We start from the raw sequence: 20,234 nt of genomic DNA, 5'->3' as shown, positions 1-20,234 counted from the left end.
GTCTCTTCATTGTTTGCATACTTGAATAATCCTGTATGTCTTTGGATATGTCAGGATGCATCACCTGCGTCTAGTAATCTGTGTGTGAACACAAATAAAGTTTCGTTGTTGTACAGCACCGAGAAGTATAGGCTGACTCTTTAAAAAAAAGGTACGCCAGATGTTTGTGAATACTGCCTTCTTTTCTCAGGCACTAATATAGCCAGCAGTTTATTATTTGTTCTGTTAAGGCACCCACATCATCAGGCATCAGGGAAAAGGCTTTGCCAGAGGTGCTTACCAACTTGAGCCTGTGTAGCAAAACCTCCAAAGAGGACTTTCTGCTGTCCCATGGCCTATCAGACTTTACTATGTGAGCAGAGGGAATTGGGGTTTGGGCGGAAAGCACATCATTCCACCTTAGGATGTGTAGATTACTAGTAAGACTGTTAGTCTTAGTAAGACTGTTAGTCAAAGCTGTTAGTGCCACATGTCAGGTTTGTCGCAAAAGTTCCAACCGCATCCTCCCTTTGCTCCCAGGATCTAGTCCCCTGGGACTCTAATTGTGTGGTGTCAAGAATCCCATCTTAGTCATTAAGCTGCATATATCATTGTTCTTTCCACTTCCACACTGATTATGGTTTTAGATTTCCCTGCTTCACACCATCAAACTCAAAAGTATTTCAGCTTTGAAGTGAAAACGATAAACCCGTTGACCACGATTTGGAAGTAATTTGGCCCTGTGGTTTTGCGTTCAAATCTTTACACTCAATGCAACTGAGCGTATTTAAGGCATGATACGGTAACGCAGTGCAGACTTGACTGCAAGAGCCTTTTTCCATCATGACCAGAAATGGCTCCAATTTGCAGAATTCTCTATGAACCAGGAAAATTGTGAGTCTGTGCACAGAGAATCCATCTCTGGCAACAGCCTTTTAAGAAGGTGAATATTGCCCAGTGCTGCATCTTGAGACGCTTTCTGCACATGTTCCCTGGCTTCTTGAGAGGAATCCATTAATGAACGCAGGAAGGCCTTTAGCTCAAAACATCTTGTATAAAGCAAGGCAACTCTCATCCTGGTGAGATTTGAGAATGTTTCTGGCCTCCTTTGAACCTTCTTATTCATCTCTGTGTTTCCTTGTTCATTTGTTTATTTAGTCTTCTCTCGTGTATGATCCCTAGTGAACTTTCCCCTACCCTCTCCTCCAAATCCTCCCGCGCACCGCAGTCCCCCACCCCACCCCACCCCCACTTCACCCCTTCAGAGACAAACAGGCCTCCCAGGGATATCAACCAAACATGGCATATCAAGTAACAATAAGACTGTGTACATACCCTCATATCAAGGCTGGAGGAGACAACCCAGGAGGAGGAAAGGGGTCCCATGAGCAGGCTAAAGAGCCAGAGCCAGTCCCCACTCCCACTGTTAGGAGTCCCACAAGAACACCAAGCTACACAACCATAACATATATGCAGAGGACCTAGGTCAGACCCATAGAGACTCCCCGATTGTCAGTTCAGTATCTGTGAGCCCCTATGAGCCCCAGTTAGTTGACTCTGTGGGCCGTGTTCTTGTGGTTGCCACAATTCCCTCTGACACCTACAATCCTTTCTCCCCCTCTTCTGAGGTATTCCCCAAGTTCCACCTAATGTCTGGCTGTGGGTCTCTGTCTTAGTTAGGGTTTCTATTGTTGTGAAGAGGCACCATGACCACAGCAACTCGTCTAAAGGAAAGCATTTCATTGTGGCGGCTCACTTACACTCCAGAGATTCAGCCCATTATCATCATCATGGTGGGACGTGGTGGCATGCAGGAGGACACGGTGCTGGAGAGGTAGCTGAGAGTTCTGCATCTTCTGCAGGCCAAAGGACATGGTATGATACAGTGGGTGTGGCTTGAGCCTATCTGAGACCTGAAAGCCCACCTCCAGAGTGACACATTTCCTCCAACAAGGCTAAACCCACTCCGACAAAGCCCACACCTAATAGTGCCACTACCTTTGGGGGCCATTTTCTTTCACACCACCACACTCCACTCCCTGGCCCACAAAGGCTTGTGCCACATCATAAGGCAAAAATGCATTCAGTCCAACTTCAAAAGTCCCCATAAGTCTATCACAGTCTCAACACTGTTTAAAAGCCCAGAGTTCAAAGTCTCTTCTGAGATTTGTGCAGTCTCTTAACTGGGATCCCCTGTAAAATCAAAATAAAAGAGCATATCACACACTTCCAACATATAATGGTGTGGCGGTGTCCTGTGAGGTTCCCTTTGGGGCGGGCGAGGGGTTGGGGAGGGGTAGAGTACGCACATCGTCAAAGATACAGACTCTGGGAGGATGTTGAAACAACAAGCTCAGTTTATTCGGGAAGAGGCAAGCCTTAAAACCCTCCACCTCCCCACCCCCCCACCCCCCTCAACACCCCCCACCCCCAACCCCCCCACCCCCCCACCCCCCACCCCCCCACCCCCCCCACCTCACACCCCCCACCCCTCTGCTCAGGGGAAGGTCTGATGAATATGCATCTGCTGCTGTAACATGGCTGCCTCTCATTGGCCCAGGTCATCTCAGATCATGTCTCTGTTGATAAGGCTGTTGATAAGGCCCTTAGGCAGACCCAGGTTGGCTCTCAGGAAGTATCTCACGCACATGCTCTCATTACCAGTTTGGGCTGGCTGACCCTCAGGCCTTTTAGGGCTGAGTCATCCATCCCACATAATGGCACATCATATCCATCACCATACAGAAAACCTAGGGTAGGGAGCATAGTGAGGAAATACTGGACCAAAGCAAGACCGAAAAACAGCTGGGCAAACTCCAAACTCTGCATCTCCATGTCTGATGTCACAGTGCTCTTCAGATCTGCAACTCCTTTCAGCTTTGTTGACTGCAATATACTTCTCTCTCTTGGGCTGCTTCTATTCCCTATTAGTAGCTCTCCTTGGCAGGTATCCCACAGCTCTGGCATCTTCAACATCTGGGGTCTCCAAAGCAATCTAGGCTTCTCCTTCACAGCTTCACAGGATGGTCTCTCTGTGCCTCCAATTCAGCGACACCCCTGACATGTGCCTGCCTCAGCGGCTTTCCTTAGTCATGGAGGAATGTTCCATAACCCGTTTTCGATCCCTAGAGCCAGAACTAAGTGACTGCAGCTGCCAAGTTCTGCTGCTTGCTGGGGCTGGAACATGGCCCCTTCATTTAATTACATCTTCACCAACTTTCTGTTTTCCATGGTTTCCTTCACTGCCTGGGCTTGGCTGTCTTGGAACTCGCTCTGTAGACCAGGCTGGCCTCAAATCAGAGATCTGCCAGCCTCTGCCTTCTGAGTGCTGGGCTTAAAGGCGTGCACAACCACACCCAGTTCTAAGCTTTCCTTTAACTCCTTTTCACAAGTCAGAAACTTGGCTGGGTGAGTTCTTGCCCTGAGGTCACCACTCCCTTCATTCCATTTCTTAATCTGTTTATCTCCGTGAACATAGGACTTAGCTCCATTCCATTTCCCGGTGATCCTTTTCTCCTCAAATTTTACATCTTGTAATTTTCCATTTAGCTTGCTCCAATTCATTAGAAATCTTCATTAGAGTTATTACGAAAAACCACTTGACAGAGTCTATACTAGGTTTTTCCTGAGATTTCCTCTGGCAAAGGAATGAATGCAAAACTCTTGACTTAGCCTCAGGCGGGGACATCTGTGGACAAGGACAAAAGGCAGCCACATTCTTCACCAAGATGTCACAAGAACAATCCTTAGGCCAAATATTAATATTCTTCTCTGGAAGCCTGTAGACCGGTTTTCTAAATGGTCTTATTAAGTAAAAAACACAGAGCCCAATATAGGGGTGAAAGCCTTAGAGATCAGGGAAACAGCGAGAGCCACCAGCGAACCTTAACTCACCACACCACCATAGCTTCCCAAGAGAGCTACTTGCTGTCTACCCAGGCTTTTGTTGCCTTGCTGTTCTTCCCTCTCATTGGCTCTTAGCCCAGCTACCTGGCTTCCTTGTTACTGCCTATCTGTACAGACCTCCAGGTCTCTGTGGTCGGTACTGGGATTAAAGGCGTGTGTCACCACGTTTGGCTGTTCCCTAGTGTGTCCTTGAACACACTGAGACCCTGCCTGCCAAGTGATCGGATTGAGGGCACATGCTACCACTGCCTGACTTTTGCGTTAATGGCTTGCTATTGCCTCTGATCTCCAGGCCAACTTTATGTATTAACATACAAATAAAATATCACCACAGAACCCCTGGAGCCAGGCCCCAACAGTTCCAATCATCCTTCGCACCACTGTCTTCCATGCTCCTCCTTGAATGGCCCATTAAGCATCACTTAAAGCATTCCACTGCTTTCTGAACCCAAACTCCCAAAATTCATATTATTCCAAACAAAAACATCATCCAGTCTATCAGGGCAATACCCCAGTCCCTGGTAACAACTTCTGTCTTTGTCGGGGTTCCTATCGCTATGAAGAGACACCGCAACCGTGACAACTCTTAGAGAGAAAAACATTTCACTGGGGCTGGCTCGCTTACAGTTCAGAGGTTCAGGCGGTTATCATCTTGGTGGGACATGGCGGCATGCAGGAAGACATGGTGCTGGAGAAGGAGCTGAGAGTTCTACACCTTGTGCATCCATTGGGTGTGGCTTGAGCATATCTGAGACCTGAAAGCCCTCCACAGAGACACACTTCTTTCTTCCAAATCATTTTCTTTTCTTTTCTTTTCCTTTCTTTCCTCTTTTTTTTGTTTTTTGTTTTTTGTTTTTGTTGTTGTTGTTGTCGTTGTTTTTCGAGACGGGGTTTCTCTGTGTAGCTTTGTGCCTTTCCTGGAACTCACTTGGTAGCCCAGGCTGGCCTGGAACTCACAGACATCCGCCTGGCTCTGCCAGCAAGCGGGGTGGGGGGATGATGAGGCATGGGTGCTGTGGGGAGTGCCTCCAGACGGTCTGCATGGCAGCAGGACCTCTTGAGCGGCTTCTCTAAGAAGATGTGCCCTGGCCCAGCCAAGGCTGCACCAGCGACCCCAGAGAGGAGTCAGTGACCACCAATCAGATCTTCCTTGCCTGCGTGCGTGCGTGCGTCGTTCTTCAGTCCTGTACTGACGTTCCGAAGAAATACAGAGCCAGTGGTGCCCACTGTGCAGAAGGCAAGGTCACCTGGATGCTCCTGAGCTGAGGCTCTCTGCCATGCCGCTGAGTCCCCTTTCCTGCCTGCCTCTTGTTTTTGGCACACGTGATTTACAGCAATGGCATCCAATCCTGCTTTTCTTTTTGTTTCTGAGGCTCTGAGCCTCTCGTATTATCGCTCTGGTGGAGGAGAAAGAAGTCGGGAAACTTACCGAGAGTGGGCTGCTGTGCAGTGAGGCTTGGTATCTTCCGCCTGTGCCCACTTGTTCTTGCATCCTTAACTGTGCTGAAAGCAGCACCAGTGCCCACTAGAGGCCGCCACCCACGCCCTGTATTACCAGGCTCCTGGACATGAGCCCAAATAAACGTCTCTAGTTCACAAAGGACCCATTTCAGGTATTCTCTTTTGGTATCAGGAAACGGACAAGGGTAGAAACTGACAGGTGACATTGTGGCTTCAACCGTATTTGAAAATGCAGAGGTGGCTTTGGATGTCAGTGATGGTTAGATGGGCATAGTTTTCATGTGTGCCTGAGAGGCCTGTACCACTGTGAGTAAAGAAATAATCAACCAGGTGTCCTGACAGCGTCTAGAAGGAACGATTTCCAGACCGTGTATCCTGGAAGAGATAATATCAGAATGTGTACGCGTAACTAAGGGTGCGCTGTAACAATAAATAAACCTAGATTGAAAACTGACAAACGTCCTGAATAGATGTATGTATGTATGTATGAATGTGTATGTGTATATGGATATGTGTATGTATACAAATAACCAATGGGCATATGAAGAAAAGTTCAACGTCACAAACTGTGTTAGGCTGAGTTTTCTGGAGGAACAGAACTAGAACATTTCTGTCTGTCTGTCTGTTTGTCTGTGTGTGTGTGTGTGTGTGTGTGTGTCTGTCTGTCTGTCTGTCTGTCTCTGTCTCTCTCTGAATGTGTGTGTGTGTGTCCACACATATGGAGGCCAAAGGACATACTTGGGTGTCATTTTCGGACTGCATCCACTGAGAGACTGAATCTTTGTGACATGGTTCTCTCACTGGCCAAGAGCTGTCCAAGTAGACCAGGCTGGCTGGTCTATGAGTGCTGGGGACTCACCTCTCCCGGTCTCCCCAGCTCTAGGATTACAAGGGCACATTGTCATGACTGGCTTTTAGTATGGGGTCTGGGGAATGAATCCTGTCCTCATGTGTGTAAGTCAAGCTCCCTCCTCAGCCCTGCCCTCCACCCCCACTCAGACAGTTCTCCAATCATGTTTACTCGGGGTGGTCATTTTGTCCATGACACTTAGTATCTCTTCTACACAGCTGTCCCTTTCTGCCTTCTACCAATAATTATTCCATTCCTATCCAAGTCCCCCCATTCCCTCACTCAGTATCATTAAAAGTTTCAATAATTAAAATAATCTTAAAGTTAAAAAAACTGCTTAGCTTACCTCTCTGCAGATAGGTCAAAAGTGGACTGATTCACACCACCCACAAAAAGGACGCTGCTAGGTGCCTAAGAGCTCCCCCAAACCCTTCCCATCAGAAGCAGCCACCATGAGCCTCAATGGCTGCTACGCTTGTCCCTCGGGATCTCATGGGTTTTTTTTCCCAGATCCCCTGTGAGCATCAAGATCAACAGATGATCGAGCCCCTTATGCAGAACAGACGGAAATTGATCCACCTCTGTGCTACTTGAAAAATTTAACAGCGTACGTGCAGGATTCAAAGGAGTTAGGGAATTGTGAAGGACCTCTGTCCCACAGGTCTGTACACATTCAGTGCTGATGAACTTTATCCCTGAATACTCTGCGTGTGTGGGTACGTGAAGTTACAGTCGTAGTACTGCACATTTGGATGGACTGTTTGTATTTTCAAACACAGGAAGGAGCTGGAACTTCACTGTCCAGCTTATAGAAAAGTTCACTAAAAAATAAATGAACAGCCCGGACATAAAGCAGCCAACGTAAAGCCAGGCAAAGGGGACTACAGACTAGCAGTTCTGCTGTTGGAAGCAGGTGCCACCATGCCCTGCTTTGTCCCCCTGGGCTATAGGGGTCAAACTTATTTGGTCCTCTAGTGCAGCCAGCACTGTAGCTACGGAGCGCCCTCTCCAGGCCAGATGGGACTCACTGTGTTTGAGGAGACCTCTCTAAGGCGACGCATGTGTTCTTAAGGAAAAATGTGTCTTTGCTACTTGCCGTGGTATTGCTTCCCAACCCTGAGAAATGAGGAAAGGTTGTTTCAAGACATAAAGGCCTTCACTTATTAGGGAGACTGCCCACTGGGGGATTTGTCAAGGGTACAGTACAGTTGTAGGCAAAGCGTCTTGTGGATTCATTTTTAATGGGAAAAAGTTTCGCTTTGGTTCCGACTTTGAAGATACAGATCTTGTCAAAAGGAGGATTTGGGCATTTTAGAAAGACACGGTGAGCACGTACATCTCCCCCATGCCTGCATCAGAAACTTGATTCGGAGAATGTGAAAGAAGCACCACTCTATATTAAGTGCCACTACTAGCGTCCTTCCTGAGACGTCCAACTGACCCGTCTTAGCTGTAGAGAATAGCTGACTTGAACATCTAAGCATACTTAAATTGTGAGGACTCTCTGACATCTACCAGTGTTTTAAAAGACTTTTGTAAATGTAAACCTACCAGAATTTGATCCGGGGTCACTTGTTTAATTAACCTCTGAGGTTAAACCTAGCACTACTGGTCTATTAAAAAGAAAAAAAGCATGAATAAAATGACACCTAATGATATGTGCTATACTCATAGAATAGTGCCTTGCCCAGTCATCACCAAAGAGGCTTCCTCCGGCAGCAGATGGGAACAGATGCAGAGGCCCGCAAGTCAGACATTCCTTGGAGGGAAGAGAGTCAAAATGGGAGGTCTCTATCAAATCCCTCCCCCTCAGAGCTCAGAGACTCCCACTGAAGAGGAGGCAGAAAGAATGTGAGAGTCAGAGGGGATGGAGGACACCAGGAAAACAAGGCCCTCTGAAGCAACTAAGTCAGATGCCTATGAGCACACAGGACTGAGGCAGCAAGCACAGGGCCTACATGGGTCTGCGCTGGGTCCTCTGGCATAGATATTATAGCTTTAACTTGGTGTGTCTATGGGACTCGTGACAGGGAGAATGAGTTGGTCTCGGACTCTTGTGCCTGCCTTTGGGGGCCCTTCTCCTCCTGTTCACTTGCCTTGTCTAACTTCCATATGATAGTTTTTGCTTCATCTTATTGTATTTTATCCTGTCATCTTTGGTTGTTGTCTCTTAGAAGCCTTTTTTTTTCTAATGAGAGACGGAAAGGGAGTGGATCTGGAGGGGAGGGGAGGAGAGAAGGAACTGGGGGGAGGAGTAGAGAGAGGGGGAAACCGTAATCAGGATATAGTGTATACAAAAGAATCTATTTTCAATAAAATGAAAAATTTTTTTTAAAACATTCCCACGGATAACCAAAAATGGATAAAGAACAAGAAGCTGATGCCTGATCCTCCACACTTTCCATGATAAAAAGGAAAGACGTTTGTAATAGAAAGGAAAGTTATCAGCTCAGGACCCTCCCCCCCCCCCCCCAAGTCCTAGTTGTCAGACCAAGTTCTCAGCACAAAGGAGATTTACTAGCCCCAGAGGGACAGAGGGGAGGGATAAATGTGGTGACATATTGTGTACCCCAATAAACTTGCCTGAGAATCAGAGGACAGAGCCAGCCACTAGATTAGAGATAGAGGCCAGGCAGTGGTGGCACACACCCTTACTGCTCTCACTCGGGAGGAAGAGATCCATCTGGATCTCTGTGAGTTCGAGGCCACACTGGGAACTGAGTCAGGCAGTGGCGTCATACACCTTTAGTCCCAGTACTGGGAAGCACACACGCCTTTAATCCCAGGAAGTGATGTCTGGGCAGAGAAAGGTATATAAGGCGTGAGGAAACAGGAACTCACTCTCTTTAGGCTGAGGATTTCGTACAGGTAAGAACTAGTGGCTGGCTGTTCTGCTTCTCTGCACTTTCAGCTTTCACCCTGATATCTGGCTCTGGGTGTTTGTTAAAACAACGTCAAAGATTTGAACAACAGACAAGGGACAAAGACAGGAGAAAGAGGAAGAGGGATAAGGGGGAGGATACCAAGGGAAGGGGGAAGGGTTATTTGTCCCAAAGTGACTAAGGACTGCCTCTGGACAGAGAGGAGACAGATGTGGCACATAGGTAAACGGCAGTTCGTAAAGGGAAGAAGGAAACTCCGTGTTAGGAAGAGGTGCTTAATTTCAACTGGACGTGTTGCTTAGGTGAGTCCCAGGGGGCTTTTGATTGCTGGATTTCAATACTTTGATAGCTGGACCTTGGTAGTCAGCCTTAGGAGGAGGGATTGGCCAATAAGGGAATGGACCTTGAGGGCCAGCCAGCTTCAGGCACGTAAACTAACAGACTTTAGCAAGGCAGAGGGAAGTGGGGAGAAGGACAGGGCCTGCCAGAGCCACACGTTCGAGTGGGCTGATGTCCCTCCAATAATACGATCCATTTTGTGATTTGGAATCACGCTGAGGGCATGTTAATCTGTGTCTGTGTGTTTTGTTTATTTTTTTTCCTCCCTCTGGAGCTCAGCATGCAGCTCACTAGGGAGTCCTTGGTGGCCTCAAACTTGTGGTGGTCCACTTGACTCAGCCTTCTTAGGGGTGGAATTGAAGGTGTGGTGTGGCCATCTTGCCTGGCTGTGGGCCTGATTGCTCTTGTTTTCAGTGGCTATTGCTTTAAGATCTACACTTCTCAACAAGATACCACTTTAGAAGTCTTTGCCTGAAAAATGTTCCCTAGAGATTTTCATTCCTTTGTCTGGAGGTGGGCCTTGGCTACAGCTCTTTATTTTCCATTGTTGTTTTGTTTTGTTTTGTTTTTAATGCGCCAATCCTGCGGTCTCCATTCCTCAAAGATGCAGATAGGTTCAGACTAACTGAGCTAATGATAGAACTTTCTGTTTCAAGGAGACAATTGCTTTCAATTGCAGTGATGTCTATTAATTAGCTTTGGCCTTTCTGTGTGTGTGTGTGTGTGTGTGTGTGTGTGTGTGTGTGTGTGTGTGTGTTGTGTGTACGTGTGAGTGTATTCATCTCGTTGCAATTGTGCATGTGTGTACTGAGGATAGAGATGAACATCCGGTGTCCTTCCTCATGAGCACTCTACATTCCCTTTCGCCTGTTTTCAGACAGAGCTTCCCGCTGAACCCCGGGGTTAGTCAATTAGGTAGGTTGGCTGTCCAGCAGGCCCAGGAATCTATCTGTCTTACCACCTCCACAGCTCGCTCTGGAATCAGAAGCGTGTATCACCAAGCCCTGCTTTTTCAGGTGGGATCTGGGGGTCAAACTCAGTTCCTCATGCATGCTTAGCAAGTAGTTTATCTACTGAGCCACCGCTGCAGCCCAGCTTTGTTCTTAGTTTACTATCTGGATGCTTTTGTGACCACTAAGAGACCGTGTTGCTGTCGTTCTTGTTATTTGGCCTGTTTTTCCTCGTGAGACAAGTGTCCCTATGTAGAACAGATTGTCCCTGAACTTGATAGGCATCCTTCTGCCTCTCTCTCCAAAGTGCTGGGAGCACAAGTATTTGTGATCACATCCAATTCTAAGTCAATGTTTTATTACTCCTGTTTGACTGTTATAAAATAGAGGAAGCAATTGAGCTTTGAGTTTTGTATGATGACATTAACTTTATTTCAATCTCTCTCTCTCTCTCTCTCTGTCTCTCTCTGTCTCTCTCTCTCTCTGTCTCTCTCTCTCTCTCTCTCTGTGTGTGTGTGTCTGTCTGTGTGTGTGTGTGTGTGTGTGTCTGTGTGTGTGTGTGTGTGTGTGTGTCTGTGTGTGTGTGTGCGCGTGTTCCCAAGTATGCCAGTGTGGAAGTCAGGGAACAAGTTGTGGGAGTCGATTCTCTCCTTCCATAGTGTAGATTCTGGGGAGTAAACTTGGGTCTTTGGGTTTCTCAGTAAGCACTTTACCCTGCTGGGCCCCGTCTTAGTTAGGTTCCTATTGCTGTGGAAAAGACACCACGAGCACAGCATCTCTTATAAAGGAAACATTTCATGTAGATGGCTGGCTTACAGTTTCAGAGGCTCAGTCCATTATCATCAGGGCGGGGAGCATGGTGGCGTGCTGGCAGACATGGTGCTGGAGCCGAGAGTGCTTACATCTTGACTCAGAGGCAACAGGAAGTTGACTGACTGTCACACCGAGGGAAGCTTGAGTAAATGGGACCTCAAAGCCCACCCCCACAGTGACACATTTCCTTCAACAAGGTCAGACCTCCTAAAAGTGCCACTCCCTGAGGGGGCCATTTTCTTTCAACCCACCCCAAGCCCTCACCCTGGCCCATACAGTACATTAACTTTTGCGTTTTATCCAGAACGTTGGCTTCCTTGTCGAGTGCATGCCCCCCGCTCCTTTGTATATTTTAGTTGTTTATGGCATTAGGTAACAAAAATTCAGAAATGGGGATAAATGTCAATGAGAGGAAAGAAAGGACATTTTGTGTGTACTGCAGGGTCTAAGTGATTTAAATATGGGCCAACAAGAGTAGGCGTGACAGTTGCCGAAGTCTCAATGGGGGTTGGAACTTCCAGATCAAAACTGGAATGGCTACCCACTATAGGTAAACCATAGAGCACTGTGGTCAGGCATGGTTCAAAGACTCGGCCTCCCATGTATAGACCATGCGACAACAAGCAAGTCATATTTGATACCCTGGCCTCAGATTTCTCATCAGTAAATTGAGATGCAATAAATAATATCTCACTCAAGAATTTTACTAACATAGTATCTAGAACCTGCAGGATGTCCCGCACAATGAGAGAGTGTCAGCAAGCTCATGGGGGCTTACCACTGTTGGCCTATCTCCTGAGAGTAACTTGTCTCTAGACTGTGAGGTCTATGAGGGCATCTGGCCGATTTTGCTGTCCCCACTGTCTTAACCTGCTGCCAGGCACAATAGAGGAACTTGAAGTGACTCACAGTTCCTGTATATTGAAACTACCCATGAGTAGCAGAGGTTTTTGAGCTTGGTCCTTTAGAGTCTGGTCAAGTTAGTATGATGGAAAGAAACACCATGCCAGTGTCCCCCAGGAAGGGAAGACACTAGACTACTACACAAGTGTGGATCAGACCAAAGTTTCCAATATATGGAAAATAATCTGCCACAGCTGTTAGATTTTTAGTGTATTTTTTAAAAAAAAAAAATTCTTGGACAGGAGAACAAAGCTCAGCTCATATTAGATTTCTGGGAGTGGAAGGGGACTTCAGAAGAAGGTCTGTGCTGTTAACACATGCAGTCGCTTGCTCTAGAGTGTACAAAGCAGTATATGTTTATTTTTATTTTATTTTATTTTATTTATTGTTTTGTTTTCGAGGCAGGGTTCCTCTATGTAGTTTTGGTGCCTGTCCTGGATCTCACTCTGTAGAGCAGATTCACCTGGCTCTGCCTCCCGAGTGCTGGGATTAAAGGCGTGTTTAAGTTTAGAATATGCCAAAGCATATGCTATCCCCTGTGGTACACACTTTTTTTTTTTTTAAATTAAAAGTGAGCTTAGCTAGCAATATTGGGAAGAATCTATGAATGCCATGCACCATGTTCACAAAAGAACCAATAGAGCCACAAATGCTTCCAGGCAGGCGCAGTGCATTTGTGATTTTTGAAGAAGACATTTAAAATCTGCACAAGGGATGTTCATTAATCTTTTAATAGAAATGGACAAGGGAAAAACAAGAAAGGAAGGAAAGAATGAGACTTTGGAGCAAAGAAGAGAGGGAGACAGGCAGGAAAGGAAGTAAGGAGACTGGGAGGGTGAGTGGATGAAGGAATGTCTTTGAAAGTGAGCACAGAAAGGGAGAGCCAGAAAAAAGTATTTTCATCTGAAAATGTTGGTGACATTTTACTAAAAGTAGCAACAACTCAAACAAGCCCCTCAACCCCTGTCCTTATCAGACTGCATTCTGAGGAGCCAAGCTAACACTGAAAACAACAACAAATAACAACAGCAACAACAAAACATAAACTGTTGAATTAACTGAGATGCAGAGAAAAAACTCAGAACTTATGTGTGTGCGCGCGCGTGCATGTGTGTTCTAACATAATGGGATTTAATCCGGTGCCTGACTTTAGGAACAATGCACCAGTTAAAAAGTCCAGTGTATTTCTGTAAATTAGAAGCAAATGAAGTTTTTCCTGCTAAGCAGATATCAGATGACAGGAAAGTGTCGATAGTCTAGAGTGCACTGGGATTTAAAAAAAAAAAAAAAAAAGGCACAAGATGTACCAGACAGGAATGCACAAAAGAAAAAACTGAAAACAAAAGTGGAAGATACAAAAATATGACAGAGCCACATAAAGGGAGAGACACGCCAACCTGGTGAGTAGGAAGGCCGGGTATCCTGTGGCTAGCCAGTTCCCTCTTAATTCATCCCCGGAATCAAAGAAAATGCAATCAGAACTCATTGCAACCGAGAGTACACTGGGGAATTGTCGTGCAGATGCTCACATACACATAGAAGAACAAAAGATAAGGAACAGGAAAGTTACATTTGGGTCTGTGGAGCAAGAATTAGGGACGTTTCCTAGCAGACATCATGCCATGCAATGGCCTGACATAAATAAATGATAGATAGATAGATAGATGATAGATAGATAGATAGATAGATAGATAGACAGATGATAGATAGATAGATAGATGATAGATAAATGATAGATAGATAGATAGATAGATAGATGATAGATAGATAGATGATAGACAGACAGACAGACAGACAGACAGACAGACAGATAGATAGATAGATAGATAGATAGATAGATAGATAGATAGAAAAAAACTTAAGACACTGTAGAGCTAGCAGAGAAATTTAGGGATTTATCCCTGGAACAGAAAAGAAAGCTCAGAGACAGACTCAAAGAAGATGAAACACAGTGTTCTCAGACATTGGAAGTGTTCTCTGGGGTTTTCCGATGGCTGCTGCTGAATGAGAAAACACCATGTGAGGTCTAACCCTCATTTGTTCCTCCCGTGCTAAAGGCTGGATTAGTCGAGTGAGCACCAGTAACCACTAGAGGCCTACAGGCACCACATCCGCGTGTGGGCGGAAGTGGGACTCAGAGCGGCCACCAGGGGGCGGGTTTTCAACTGACGCGTGCTGGGAGCTCATTGGCCTTTGTGGCACGCACGGCAGGAAGTGGAGCCGAAGACCCAGTCACAACGGAGGGACAGGACTCGAGGGCCAGAACCGCGTCTTCTCCCTCGGGCTCAACTCCCTGATTCTGAAGGGCTGGAGTCCGGAGTAACCACAAGTATGACCTTCGCGTTCTTCTGTGCCTTTCTTCTTCCCTCCCTCACGCCAACGTGCCCATCTCCTCCATTTTTAGGCCTCTTTAGGCGAAGCCTGCTGGAGATGGGAAACGACCCGGAGGAACACTCCTCGCCCCCACCCGGCCCTTCTGCCCACACAGGCGCCGCCCCCCACAGGCCGTACCCCAACCCCTTCAGAGAGCGCCTCTCTCCGGGCTGCCGGGCAGTCTGGGAATTACCACAGAACAGTTGAGGCAGGGAGAGAGAGGGTGTGAGGGAAGAGAAGAAGCCATACTCGGTCCCACCCGTCGAAGCGTTGAGGCGCGCCTGGAAGACTGGTGGACAACTGGGGAGAGAACGTGGGTTTGGTGAAAGAAGAGGGTGCATGGCCGGGCGGCCGTGGCGCACGCCTTTAATCCCAGCACTCGGGAGGCAGAGCCAGGCGGATCTCTGTGAGTTCGAGGCCAGCCTGGTCTAGAGAGCGAGATCCAGGACAGGCACCAAAACTACACAGAGAAACCCTGTCTCAAAAAAACAAAACAAAACAAAAAAAAAAAAAAAAAAAAAAAACAAAAAAAAAAAAAAAAAAAAACAAAAAAAAAAAAGAAAGAAAAGAAAAGAAAAAAAGAAAACCAGAGGATACGTGTTGGGCCAACAGAAAGCTGACTGCCGGATAGTTTGTCTTTGGGCTAGGTCAGGGCCTCGTACTCCGCATGGGCTTCAACAAACATCTGTCACGTGTACAAGTGTAGAATGTCTGGATGGAATTCGTGAGAGTATTGTTTGTTTGAAACCCAGCGTCTCATTAGCTAGCTCAGTTAGTCTCAGTCGTGACCGGCCTACCCCAGGTTCCTGGGTGGTGGGGTTTTTAGGTATGACTCATATGTCCACTGCCTTCAGAAGAACAATATGATTTCACGGGCAGGTGTGGGAGCGGGATGCAGGACAAAAGGATAATCGGTTGAAATGGAGAGCAAGGTAACAATTAAGATTAAAGTGTGGTGTGAGGAAAACTTGAATGGAGGCTGAAGGGAAAAATTGAACACCGGGTATCCATGAGACTACTGAGTATTTGGTGCAGATTTCCCCATGTGAATTTTGGAGTGAATGAATGGAGGGCACCAGGAAGACAGCTGTCAGTGTCTGGGCTTTGGTGTGATTGTCCAGGGAGGCCTTGGGCTCCTTGAGTGTTCCTGGAAAGGGGATGTGTGGAGTGAGTCTGAGAAGACTGATCCTGTAAAGGAGCCAATGCCAACAAGTTCTTCGGGGTGGTGGTGAGGAGAGGTGGTGGGTGAGTGAGACAACCTGGGAAGGATGGAGACTGTGAGTACAAAGAGGAGATGAAGACCAAAGAAAACCATGAGAGGATGAATTGATAGGAGTAGAGGTGAGTGTGTTGGAGAAGATTCTAGTCACCAGACATTGGTTATGTTTGTTGGTTTGGTTTGGTTTGGTTTGGATTTTGCTAAGGAAAGAGCAGTTACTCTTAGGCCCTGGGGGATACAGTGGCATTTCTGCTCTCTACCCCAGAACCATGGAGCAAAAAGACAAAGTGGATGTCCCGGGCTGGCCCTCCAACTTGGAAAGTAACATGGAGAACAAGACTGGAGCCCCACTGGGAATAGAACCTGGCTTCAGAGGACCTGCAGATCAACGTGGCAGAGGCCACAGTTGTGGCGCCAGGATCCAAGTCAGGTGAGAAACCTGCCTCCTGGTGAGTATGGTGTCTGGGTTGGGGAGGGGGTCAGGCTGCCTTTGCACATGGGGATACCGTGGCCATTGGGATACTCATGGGGATACAGCGGCATTTCTGCTCTCCACCCCAGAGCCGTGGAACAAAAAGACAAAGTGGATGTCCCGGGCTGGCCCTCCAACACGGAAAGTAACATGGAGAACAAGATTGGAGCCCCACTGGGAATAGAACCTGGCCTCAGAGGACCTGCAGATCAACATGGCAGAGGCCACAGTTGTGGCGCCAGGATCCAAGTCAGGTGAGAAACCCGCCTCCTGGTGAGTATGGTGTCTGGGTTGGGGAGGGGGTCAGGCTGCCTTTGCACATGGGGATACCATGGCCATTGGGATACTCATGGGGATACAGTGGCATTTCTGCTCTCCACCCCAGAGCCGTGGAACAAAAAGACAAAGTGGATGTCCCGGGCTGGCCCTCCAACTCGGAAAGTAACATGGAGAGCAAGACTGGAGCCCCACTGGGAATAGAACCTGGCCTCAGAGGACCTGAAGATCAACGTGGCAGAGGCCACAGTTGTGGCGCCAGGATCCAAGTCAGGTGAGAAACCTGCCTCCTGGTGAGTATGGTGTCTGGGTTGGGGAGGGGGTCAGGCTGCCTTTGCACATGGGGATACCGTGGCCATTGGGATACTCATGGGGATACAGTGGCATTTCTGCTCTCCACCCCAGAGCCGTGGAACAAAGAGACAAAGTGGATGTCCCGGGCTGGCCCTCCAACTCGGAAAGTAACATGGAGAACAAGACTGGAGCCCCACTGGGAATAGAACGTGGCCTCAGAGGACCTGAAGATCAACGTGGCAGAGGCCACAGTTGTGGCGCCAGGACCCAAGCCAGGTGAGAAACCCGCCTCCTCGTGAGTATGGTGTCTGGGTTGGGGAGGGGGGTCAGGCTGCCTTTGCACATGGGCATACCGTGGCCATTGGGATACACAGGGGGGATACAGTGGCGTTTCTGCTCTCCACCCCAGAACCATGGAACAAAAAGACAAAGTGTATATCCACTGCTGGCCCCCCAACTCGGAATGTAACATCGGGAAGAAGACTGGAGCCCCATGGGGAATGGAACAAGGCCTCAGAGGACCTGCAAGTCACCGTGGCAGAGGCCACAGTTGTGGCGCCAGGACCCAAGCCAGGTGAGAAACCCGCCTCCTCGTGAGTATAGCGTCTGGGTTGGGGAGGGGGTCAAGGCTGTCTTTGCACATGGGCATACCGTGGCCATTGGGATACACAGGGAGATACAGTGGCGTTTCTCCTCACCACCCCAGAACCATGGAACAAAAAGACAAAGTGTATATCCACTGCAAGCCCTCCACCTTGGAAAGTAACATGGGGAACAAGACTGGAGCCCCACTGGGATTTGAAGCTGGCCTCAGAGGACCTGCAGATCAACGTGGCAGAGGCCACAGTTGTGGCGCCAGGATCCAAGTCAGGTGAGAAACCCGCCTCCTCGTGAGTATAGTGTCTGGCTTGGGGAGGGGGTCAGGCTGCCTTTGCACATGGGAATGTAGTGGCCATTGGGATACACAGGGGGATACAGTGGCCATGGGGATACAGTGGCATTTCTGCTCTCCACCCCAGAGCCGTGGAACAAAAAGACAAAGTGGATGTCCCGGGCTGGCCCTCCACCTCGGAATGTACCATGGAGAGCAAGACTGGAGCCCCACTGGGAATGGAGCAAGGCCTCAGAGGACCTGCAGATCACCGTGGCAGAGGCCACAGTTGTGGCGCCAGGACCCAAGCCAGGTGAGAAACCCATGTCCTCGTGAGTATGGTGTCTGGGTTGGGGAGGGGGTCAGGCTGCCTTTGCATGTGGGCATACTGTGGCCATTGGGATACACAGGGGGATACAGTGGTGTTTCTGCTCTCCACCCCAGAAGCACGGAACAAAAAGACAAAGTGGATGTCCCCTGCTGGCCCTCCACCTCGGAAAGTATCATGGAGAACAAGACTAGAGCCCCACTGGAAACAGAGTCTGGCCTCAGAGGACCTGCAGATCACCGTGGCAGAGGCCACAGTTGCGCCAGGACCCAAGCCAGGTGAGAAACCCAACCTCCCCGTGAGTATGGTGCCTGCGTTGGGAGGGGGGTCAGGCTGCCTTTGCACATGGGGATACCATGGCCATTGGGATACTCATGGGGATACAGTGTGGCATTTCTGCTCTCTACCCCAGAACCACGGGACAAAAAGATAAAGTGAGTGTCCCGCCGGGCTGGCCCTCCACCTCGGAATGCAACGTGGGGAACAAGACTGGAGCCCCACTTGGAGTAGAACCTGGCCTCAGAGGACCTGCAAGTCACCGTGGCAGAGGCCACAGTTGTGCCAGGACCCAAGCCAGGTGAGAAACCCATGTCCTCGTGAGTATGGTGTCTGTTTTGGGAAGGGGGTCAGGCTGCCTTTGCACATGGGGATACCATGGCCATTGGGATACACATGGGGATACAGTGGCGTTTCTGCTCTCCACCCCAGAACCGTGGAACAAAAAGACAAAGTGGATGTCCCGGTCTGGCCCTCCACCTCGGAATGTAACCCTGAGAACCAGCCTGGAGCCCCACTGGGAATAGAGCCTGGCCACAGAGGACCTGCAGATCAACGTGGCAGAGGCCACAGTTGTGGCACCGGGACCAAAGCCAGGTGAGAAACCCGGTCCTCACACTCTCGGGTCCTCGAGTGTCCCAGTTGTGCCACCTCCTCATGAGTGTGTTGAGGCATAAATCTAACTAATCTTATTAATAAAAAACAGAAATCGGGTATCGAGGTAGAATCCTAAAAGAGCAGAGAAGCAGGGGAGCAGCCACAGTCGCTTCCTACCTCTCTGGTTCCTCCCACTAAAAGGGCTTAGATCCTCTCTCCACCCTGCCTTATCACTTCCTGTCTCCTCTCTGTACAGACCTCCAGACCTCTATGGTTAACTAGTGGCTAGCTCTGCCCTCTGACTCCAAGCAAGCTGTATTTGTCAGAACACAAACAAAGCATCACAGCACAGTATGGTGTCTGGGTTGGAGAGGGGGTCAGTCCCCCCTGGCCCGTGACTAGCAGGAGTCCTTCAAACCCCTACTGTAGGGAACACAGCGAGGCCCTGCCTGCTCTGGGTTCTGAGAAGAAGGTGCATGGTGCACTGCTAAAGAGAAAACAGATTCGACTACCAAGAGCGACTGGGGCTGTGGCCCACAAACCCCTCTGGCAGGGCAAGAAGTCCTCTGCCAAAAGAGGTCACAGTGAGTGCCGTTGGCTGGGGAGGGAGCCTGAGTTTGGTTGGAGGGAAGCACAGCTTGAGTAACTCAGTGACCAGCCCTGTCTCAGAATTGCAGTGTGACCTTGGGCAAGTACACCCTGGACCTCAGTGGCCCAGGTGGAAAAGATCCTATCAATGGTAGGCAGCACTTGTGGACAGGAAGCAGAGATTTTTTTTTTTTGGGGGGGGGGGAGGAGGTGTTTGAAAAGGTCCAGTCGTGAGTTCTCAGAATGGTGGTGAGTGTCTTCAGATGAAGCTGGCGGGCAGCCAGCGGGGAGGAATTGGTGGTCTTTTACAGCAGGGAAGGAGAACACTGTGTGCCAGCCTGAAGTCCTGCCCTTCACAAGCCCCCAGGAGGTAAGGAGAATCTGTTGCTAGAGTGGGAGGCGCCCACCAGTCACTGTCAAGACCCTTTCCACTGTGTCTTCAAGTCAGGGCTTCCACCGCTAATCGTTCAGCACAATGCTTTGTGACACTGGGAAACATCACTTCTCCTCGGGCCTGTCTTCTTAGCGCTAACAGGGCGTGTTAAGATTGGAGGAGGGTTCTGTGGGGTCTTCAGAGCCCTGACATTCTGGGTTCCTGCCCTCAGCCTAAAATTTGCCCAGCCCTCCTCTCTTCCTGGCTGGCCTGGAACCCAAACCCCGTGATCTCTGTCCCTGCAGGAGAGCTCCCAAGGGCCTCCGCTCTTCTGCTGGACCCCAGCAGTTTCATCTCCGCCCTACGTGACAATGACCTTGGGGCAGCAATTGATTGTTTCTCCTTCCGTGGAGCTCCATGAGGCTGTTGCCTCATCCAACTCGTGAGTAGAAAGTGACCGTGGGGCTGGTTGTGTCATGTCATG

General features: G+C 48.8%; 1 protein-coding gene across 1 annotated transcript; it reads left to right on the top strand.

Annotated features, from left to right (window-relative positions):
- Positions 1-14,231: 14,231 nt before the first annotated feature.
- Positions 14,232-20,211, top strand: LOC131901812 (uncharacterized). Its single transcript, XM_059252886.1, has 14 exons — positions 14,232-14,412; positions 15,941-16,105; positions 16,237-16,401; positions 16,533-16,697; positions 16,829-16,993; positions 17,127-17,291; positions 17,424-17,588; positions 17,737-17,901; positions 18,033-18,194; positions 18,329-18,493; positions 18,625-18,789; positions 19,219-19,373; positions 19,689-19,747; positions 20,056-20,211. Exons 2-14 carry the CDS (start codon positions 15,945-15,947, stop codon positions 20,194-20,196), a joined length of 1,998 nt encoding a protein of 665 aa, XP_059108869.1. The 5' UTR covers positions 14,232-14,412; positions 15,941-15,944; the 3' UTR covers positions 20,197-20,211.
- The last annotated feature ends 23 nt before the right edge of the window (positions 20,212-20,234 follow it).

This window comes from Peromyscus eremicus, unplaced genomic scaffold (assembly GCF_949786415.1).
Source record: "Peromyscus eremicus unplaced genomic scaffold, PerEre_H2_v1 PerEre#2#unplaced_432, whole genome shotgun sequence".
NCBI classification, from domain to species: Eukaryota; Metazoa; Chordata; class Mammalia; order Rodentia; family Cricetidae; genus Peromyscus; species Peromyscus eremicus.
This window is presented reverse-complemented; position numbering and strand designations above follow the sequence as displayed.

Coding starts and splice junctions, on each gene's coding strand:
- LOC131901812 (XM_059252886.1), top strand. CDS start 15,945: ATGGAGCAAAAAGACAAAGTGGATGTCCCGGGCTGGCCCTCCAACTTG. Junction 16,698..16,828: donor GGCGCCAGGATCCAAGTCAG/GTGAGAAACCTG, acceptor TCTCCACCCCAG/AGCCGTGGAACAAAGAGACA. Junction 17,589..17,736: donor GGCGCCAGGATCCAAGTCAG/GTGAGAAACCCG, acceptor TCTCCACCCCAG/AGCCGTGGAACAAAAAGACA.